Source organism: Zeus faber (genome assembly GCF_960531495.2).
Source record: "Zeus faber genome assembly, chromosome: 15".
NCBI classification, from domain to species: domain Eukaryota; kingdom Metazoa; phylum Chordata; class Actinopteri; order Zeiformes; family Zeidae; genus Zeus; species Zeus faber.
In genome coordinates, this window is record NC_137194.1 from 12,572,765 (window position 1) to 12,581,592 (window position 8,828).

General features: G+C 39.2%; 1 protein-coding gene across 1 annotated transcript; it reads left to right on the forward strand.

Moving 5' to 3' along the window:
• Window positions 1-424: 424 nt before the first annotated feature.
• Window positions 425-3,105, forward strand: hoxc5a (homeobox C5a). Its single transcript, XM_080014680.1, has 2 exons — window positions 425-892; window positions 2,200-3,105. The coding sequence occupies exons 1-2, from the start codon at window positions 436-438 to the stop codon at window positions 2,406-2,408; spliced, it is 666 nt and encodes a 221-aa protein (XP_079870806.1). The 5' UTR covers window positions 425-435; the 3' UTR covers window positions 2,409-3,105.
• The last annotated feature ends 5,723 nt before the right edge of the window (window positions 3,106-8,828 follow it).

An 8,828-nucleotide genomic window follows, 5' to 3' on the forward strand; every position in this document is an offset into this window, starting at 1 on the left:
GGTGAACTGGGGGGACATGGTCGCCCTGTCCCATACCAGACACCAGATGACGCTCTTGTCTTATACTCTTGCCCCTTTTCTGCCCAAGATCCACTGCGTGGTCTCCAACGACCAACAGCTCAAAGTTTACCGGACACGTTTCTCCTATTCATCAATATCTCCCATTGAGTATCACGCCAATTTATGACTGGCCAACATTTGCACGTGATCCCCTCACAAATACCCCCATATTTGGGCAATGCACGGTGAATCAAGGAAGAAGGGGAAAAAAAGCCACCGTAGCCTATACCCCACCTATAAATCGTGGATTGTTTTTTTCACGACAGGCAGCCTCGAATTTTCGAAAAGGACTAAGCGAGAAAAAGCAATGATCAACAAAAGAAACGCACCCTGCGCTCTTCTCCCTATAAGAAAAGTGTAGATATCTGGGTTGAAATGAGCTCTCATGTGAACACGTCCGTCCTAAAGCAAACAGCCGAGGCAACTTCTCCCGACGGTATGTTTAGTTACGGCCACTGTGGTTCTGGCTCTGGGCTCCAGTCCAGTCGCTACGGGGCTGTGTTCGCTCCCCAAGTCCCGGTCACCCCCGTGCACCGGCAGGACACGGGCACCGACGCGGGAGACCTTCCTCCGTCGCCCGGACCAGGGTTAACCGTGGTGTCCAGGAGCTCCGTGGACGCGGCGAGTGGACTCGTCTACCGCGGCGGTGGTCTGCTGCTGGGGCAGAAGGGAGCTGACAGGGACACGGAGCGGAGCGACAAATCCACGGAGGGTAACGAGAGGAGGGTGGAAAACGCGCACCCGAGAAAACGAAACTCAAACTCAAAGCAGCTGCGCCAGGAGAGCGGACCGCAGATCTATCCCTGGATGACTAAACTGCATTTGAGCCACGGTAAAGTTTACCTATATATTTATAAGGCGCGACTACCGGAGACTTTCTCTCTCCGTTCACTCCTTCACTACTTTCGCCCATTCCCATTTTCCTCTTCAGCTTTATAGGCCAAACGCAGGAAATAATAAAAACTCTCGGTCATAAATTTTATGACAAAGGCATCCATTGCTCGTAAACCTGCTCCGTTACGGTGAAGAGGTGATCTACGGGGTGATTTATAGTGGTATAATTGGATAAGAGAACAAAGTGTGATAAGATTATGAAACAATATTGCACATTCGTGTTTTAGTATTCATTCCTACTTTTTAGCACACATTAGTAGGAGTCTCTCTTTTTTTTTTTTTGGAGAAAGCAGATTTCACCTTCAATTGAACTCTGGGCAAAACCATTTCCCTGACCCATTCCTGAACTTTTCACCTCGGAAAGATTTGAATAGGCGTGCTTTTATTTCCAGTCTTGTATTGGAACCACTTGCTGGCCACTGCGTACACAGGGGCCATTTTATTCAAGCAGAAAGGACTATGGTGTTTTCTGCAAGGCCACAAATAGTGATTGAAAATAGATAATAGATAGATACATAGATATATAGATGATGGATGGATAGATAGATAGATAGATAGATAGATAGATAGATAGATAGATAGATAGATAGATAGATAGATAGATAGATAGATAGATAGATAGATAGATAGATAGATAGATAGATGGTAGATAGATAGATAGATAGATATATGGGTAGATAGATAGATAGATAGATAGATAGATAGATAGATAGATAGATAGATAGATAGATAGATAGATAGATAGATACTTTCATTTCCAGAGGGAAATGTATGTGTCCTATAGCAGCTCACATCAGAACAATAGCAACGAAAAATATAAAATAGATAATAATGATAATGAAGTGATAAAAACACCATATTCTAAAGAGAACACTTTCAGAACATACAGTCAACCTAAAAAAGAAATAGCCTCTTCACCAAGCAGTGCTATTATACTTCAACAAGCATAGTATTAGCATGTATTAGTACTTTAATTCATTTGAAAAGGTTGTTTATTGACTGGTTTATTATTTTTATTTTTTTTAATTTATACGCATACACCACGCGCGGTGCTTGTGTGCTATGCAAGTGATAGAATACAAGGCCAGCCCATGTGTCACCGAAAAGCAAGGCCAAACGTCACACTTGCGGGCGCTCCTGGTGATTCCATCACGCACCGCAAACCCATTCGTTGACTGATAATATAACATGTTTTCTATCTGAAGCGACCGAATTTAACCCCAAAATGTTTAATGCCGCCTTCAGAATCGGAAGGTAAGCGGTCTCGGACCAGTTACACCCGCTACCAGACTCTGGAGCTGGAGAAGGAGTTCCACTTCAACCGCTACCTCAGCCGCCGCAGGCGCGTCGAGATCGCGCACACGCTGTGTCTGAACGAGCGGCAGATCAAGATCTGGTTCCAGAACAGACGCATGAAGTGGAAGAAGGACACGAAGATCAAAGTGAAGGAATAGGAGGCGCGTGCGCGCGCGCACCGGAGCCGCTCTGACCTCCAGATGAACTGCGGTGACGTCACGACCCCGCGCGTCCCGCGCGGTGCGCTTCATCACCAATTACACGTCACTCCGCCGCAGTTTGGGGACCTAATGTATTGAATATCACTCAGTTTGATCAATCGCGTTACATTTCTAAATTAATTTGCCGCCCACGTGCTGAGAGCCTTTACTTTTAGTGCGTCGGAGGGCCGAGATGAGTCTTTGTTATTCTAGGAAGGCCGTACAGTATATTCCAATTATATTCCATATTGTCTGAAGTGGAAAATGTTGAGCGATGTGCCCGTGCCACTACTGTCAATATGATAGAACTGTTAGTTAAACAAATCCAATAAACCTGCATATTCCTCAAAGCGTAATGCTTTTAAACTCACTCTATAATGGTTGTAAGTCGTCAAAGTCAGCAGTCTCGTACTGGTTCACTTGTAAAATTAACTTTGGTTCCCTTATCGTCATCATCATCATTATTATTATTATTATTGTTTTGAACATCATTCAACACAAGTTAAGGACGTGGTTTGATACTGTCGTGTTCAGTGAGCTGCTGAACACGACAGCTGAACACGACCATGTTTTCAGATCGAAATCGTAGCGTATGATTCTGTTATTGTATCAAGTAAAAAAAAAGGTCCGAGGTGCATGACTGTGCAATAGATGGAATGGGATTGATGAGTAAAAAGTTTGTTATTTGTGACCGGAAACATAAAAAAAAAAAAAATAAACTATCTTTCAATGAATGTCTGACAATTTCATCATTTGTTGAGTTGTAGGATACAGTCTAGGTTTGAGACCACTGCAATAGTTTGGGTCCCAGCGACGCCATTAGTCTGGATTTATGTATAAGCTCCGCTATCAACGTTTAATCAAGACGAACCAGAGTCTTGAACGGAGCAGGCCACGTCTTCTCAAGTGGGTTTTCTCACAACATCATTTCATTGAGTGACAAATGCACATAAAAGTTAAAGGCCCCTAATAAAACTTTATTGCCCCTTGTCTGCTACTTCCACCGGGCTCCCCCTTTTTTTTTTTTTTTTTTTTTTGCTGTTTTGTCAGTCGGAAGGCGCATAGCCTGTGATAACACTGAATTCGCAGCAACGTGGACACGCAAAAACGCTGCTCTCCTGCTGCACCATTACTCCGACGCCGAGCGTCTTTACGCAGTAACTTTACGCAGAAACCCCCTGGTACGGGAACACACCGCCCAATGCAAGTGGTTGTCTAGCTTCTTCTTTTCTTTTCTTTTCTTTTCTTTTTGTTTGTTTGTTTTTTTTTTCAACAGAAGAGGAAAATTGAAATCAACTCACCTTTCCAACTACTAGATGCCACAGAACTCCCTCCCCAGCTAGAGGACGGTGTGGCTCAGTGTCCACCCTCTCTGCTAGGCCTGACCTTGAGTGGACAATGTATTGAATCCCTGTTTCAGTGTCTTTCTTTTAGCGTGTTTTAAAGTTTACAAGGTTACTTATGCCAATTGCCCCCAAGCAGGGCCTGTGAATGGTGCACGAGAAGCACGTGGTGTCATTTAAGTGGGTTTTATGGCCTGGAAGAGCTGACAAACCTTCGATATATACACATCATATATAATCTTAACTGTCCGGAATCGCAGCTGCTGGCTCACCCTTATCTGGGGGAAGAAAGGGCTTTGTGGCACCGAGTGTGCAGGACCTTCTTGCGGACTCCGTGTAGGGTTGGTTGTGGGGACCGAATCAGGAGGCATTTGCAGTAAGTCCTTTTTAACTTTCTCAAAATCCGAATTTCCCCCCAATGCATGAATCTATTCCTATATTTTCGGTGTCTAAAATTTCGCAGCTTGGATGAGTGTCGCGCTAGCAATTTAGCAGGCCTTCTATATCTCAGAACGAGCATTTCTATTTAACATTTATTCCGCTTGTGACACCAGTTTGACGACTGTGGAAATACTGAAGAGGTACGTGTCCTTCAATTGCAGGCGTGTACGAAAGTATTATTTATACTCTCCGAGAATTGTAATTATAGCGTCTGGATCTCATTACGATCTCAGGGACGTTCTTACGCCAAATTTTAGGGTGAGCAATTACGCCATTATAAGGATTCCCTTTCTGATTAATAAATTCAATCTTGATGAAAATATCTCCAATGAGGAGTATTTATTTCACAATTGCGTGCTTGTGGAAAATGTGAAATATTATTATTATTATTATTATTATTATTATTATTATTATTATTATTATTATTATTATTATTATTAATAATTTTATTATTATTATTATTATTATTAATAATAATAATAATAATAATAATAATAATAATTATTATTATTATTATTATTAATAATAATAATGATAATATGATTATTATTGTTGTTGTTATTGTTATTATTATTATTGTTATTATTATTGTTATTATTATTATTATTATTATTATTATTATTATTATTGTTATTATTATTATAATACAATAACATATGAATTTGGTGTTACACCATTCACTTTGCTCAACACGTCGTCACCCACTCTCTTCTTTCTTTATCTCGTCTGTTTCTCACACACACACAAACACACTCCTACTCACACGCCCACTCACGCGCGCACGCTCGCACGCAAACATACGGACACACACACACTAATACACAAACAATACACAAAACACACACAGACACGCAATAATAATGTCAACAATTGAGTGTTTATTTTTGTACATTTTTTTATTTCATACAAAGTGCTGTACTCCGGAAATGGATCTATTTCCATATAATGTCCAATCAAAATACAGAGTGTTACACTAGAAATACCAGGAGCAATACAGAACCAGTTCCTTTTATTTTTAGATGATCTAAGTTTGTGGTTTTTATCCGTGGATCACAGATATTCTTGCATTTATACGGCCATAAAATAAGATTAATCATTAAAGTCAAAAATGGATAAATCGACTAAGGAGGTAGCTGTTGTTGCAACATATTTCTGAATTGATCAAGTCGGAGAATGATGATTAAGTGCAATGTTATAAACTCAATAGTTTTCCTTCTCTCTATAGGGCACTGAAGTTGATAGTCCATGTTTCTTACCAATCAATTGACTTTACGAAAGCCATATTTTCCTAATCAATGCAAGAAATGGTTAATGGCCAGTTGTCGCGTGATGCTTTGTTTGCTGTGTAGCTCAATTGAGCAGCATCTGAAAGTTACGACCATGCCATGTGTGAAATGGATGTTTTGATGTGAAATCAGCTAAAGCAGAGTTCCTCACATGAATAATGTGTTCATTGTTCTAGGTCTGCGTCTCGTTGTTTTTGTTGATTTCAGGCCTTCTCCATTATAATGGCCGTCCTAGTTGTTTCTGTAATTGGGGTGGGTGGGGGTGTGGTGTTGGGAGGGGGGGGCATCTTTACTTTTTGGTGTCCGTTGATTTGGGTGTAGAGGATTAACTCTGCACTTCCAATAGGGGGCGCTGTACAACACGCTCCTGCCAGGGGAGGGTGACTGTTTACAGTTTGCTTCTTGGCTTTATTGTAGATTTATTTATTCAAACATTTTATTCGAACAGTTTCCTCATACTGAAAAAAAATCATTGGCGGAGTCATTATATGCACGTATTATTATTGTTATTGTTATCATTATTTAGGTTTTCTCAACTTAAATGTGTATCGCCTCGATATCCATTTGAGCATTTTTCTTTCAAGCACAGAATATAAATAATATGAACCAACTTATACTACTTTTGAATGCATATTGGGAACGATGTAGTATTTATGCATGCTGAGCATTTTCCACTGCAATATTTTGTTTAGTTATTTCACCTTAAGGGAATGATTCAATTACATATTATGTAAAGCAAGATACATTAGGTGATAAAATTGTTTCTTTGAGATGTTGGCAGCACAAAAATGCTTTGATTGTGGCATTTATTTTGCAATTGCATCCCTTTGCTTGAACCACGGAGCTGATATTGTCATTAGTCAATCCACAGAGGTCATATCCGGGTGAACACCAATTTCCCTTTTGTGGAACATTAAGTGCAAATAGGAAACATTCACTCCCCTCAGATTTTCTTTAATCCCACACATCTTGAACAAGTTTGTCTTTTTTTTCCCCTGGACTTGTCAATATAATTTATCCGTATTGATGAAGCCCGGCGATTTCTATTCATAGAGCGTTTGCCCAAGGAAATATCAAAGGATTGTTAATCCTTAAATGACCTGTCCCAATTTTTGTCCTCGGTCCCCTGTACTGCAGGAGCCCACACTTGTCAAAGCTTTTCTAGGGCACCTTACTCCAATTAGGCTGTAAGAGACAAGAGGAGAGGCTAAAATAATCATTAAGGTAAAATATAAAAATCTCTGCAATATATCAATATGATGACCCAACAGCGAGGAGTTTAGGTGTCCCATGATAGCATTTCTTTCGGATTATTTTTAAAATTACAGAACAGTAGTCTTAAAAAAGTCGAAATAAAAATTAAGAATAACAATTGAATTTCGGGCAATTCCCCTGCATAAACTCAACAGCAACAAAGTTATCGACCATAAGTAAGGTATGTGTCGATATGAAGGCATGAAAAAATACAATGAAAATTTCCTCACCAAAATCGAGAACTACATATTTTTCTTAGTTTACTTATATTCGTGAAAAAACACAGCTGTTATGCAATATCAACCAGTATATTGTTCACATGTTGTTATGGGACGTTGTTTGTTGTTGAGTTGGTTGGAAGACACACATTTTACAAATGAAAGGGGAGAAACTTTGATCTAAATTTCGTTTTCCTTCTATTTTTCAGAATCACAAAGAGATCGGGTGAAATGAATGAGACCATGGGTTTACAAGTAAGTGTTCTCCTATAATAATAATAATAATAATAATAATAATAATAATAATAATAATAATAATAATAATAATAATAATAATAATAATAATAATAATAATAATAACAACAATCACAATCACAATAATAATAATAATAATTTAATAATATTTATCCTAGTAATATCCTTGTATTGTTTGATCAAGTTGGCCTAATTTCAAAATTATCTTAACAAATATTTCGGGGAAGTAATTTTGGTTTATATACGCCTCTAGATGGGGATTCAGCTGTTAGTTTTGGGAACCCATTGTTTGTCGTTGGGTCAGGGTTTGTCGAAATTCGTCTGGTTGCTATGGATTTTTCCAAACCAAAAGCTGTAACGGGATATAAACGGCTTAAAGGTCATCACTATGTCATGTAAAACAACAGTAAATATGGTTCACAAACGGATGAACGGATAAGATAAATTTCCTCACACTGAAAACAACAAAATATTAAATAATTGGTTTTGTATCAACTTTAAACATATATTTGATTTGTTTGGACCTATTTTTTTTTTTTTTTTCTAATCTAAAAATGTGCATCTTAAATTCTCAATTTCAAGTTACAATGTAGATTGTATACGTTGGTTTTTTTTTTTTTTTTGCATTTATTTTTCTCCAAGTTGATCCAGTGCAGGTGAACTGGAATTAAGTGGTAAAATATGGAAATGTAAAAGCTCATTTCCCCACCTGTGGGGCATGTGGGATCGCTTCTGTCCCACTGGCATCCAGTTGGAGGTTGTAACCATTTACATGTCCGAGTAGCCCGTCTGCCCCTCATGCAAACTTCACTTCCCTCACGCCAGACAACGGTTTCACCACCAGGGAAGAGTAAAAGTGAAAGAGCTATTAGGTCTTGATTAAAAGAGCAAGCATCAACGTTTCCATCAGGGAAGGTTATATTGCTCCACAGCTGTAATGCCTGAATCCAGGTCAGCGCCTGGGCCACCAAATTAAACGAGTAATGCAAAGGGGGGTACTGGTTATTACAGATATATATTGTTTACACGCGTATAAACACGTGTGAACATGCTTGTATGGCTCTTATTATGCAGGGGACGCTTTGCTATTTCTCCAATGAACAAATGAAACATCAAATTAGTCTGCCTGGGGGCCACGGTTTTTATTTTTTATTAATTTTATTTTTTTTTGCACTTCTTCTACATTATAACTAGTTATCGAACTAGGTGCACGATCTGAAAGCCATTTGCGGGGACAAATAATTCATTGCTGTTTCTCCATCAATAATCCTTGGCAGTGAACTATTGGAAGCAGTCAAACGCGGGGGGTGAAACTCAGGTCAGGCTGTCTAACTCATATTAAAATGCATGGGTCCTCGGCCCATGCATTTTAATATGACTTGGACAGCCTGACCTGAGTTTACTGGTGCATTTACTTGCTTTAAGTCAAAACAACGTTAGCGCATGCATATTAACATTGGCGTGCGTGAAAGTAGGCCTACCCCCAATCTGGATTTCCGGAACCCTGGTTCACCATTTCAGATAATCAAAACGAAATGATCATTTGACCAAACAAATCCATCTTCTGAGGAAGATTATGAT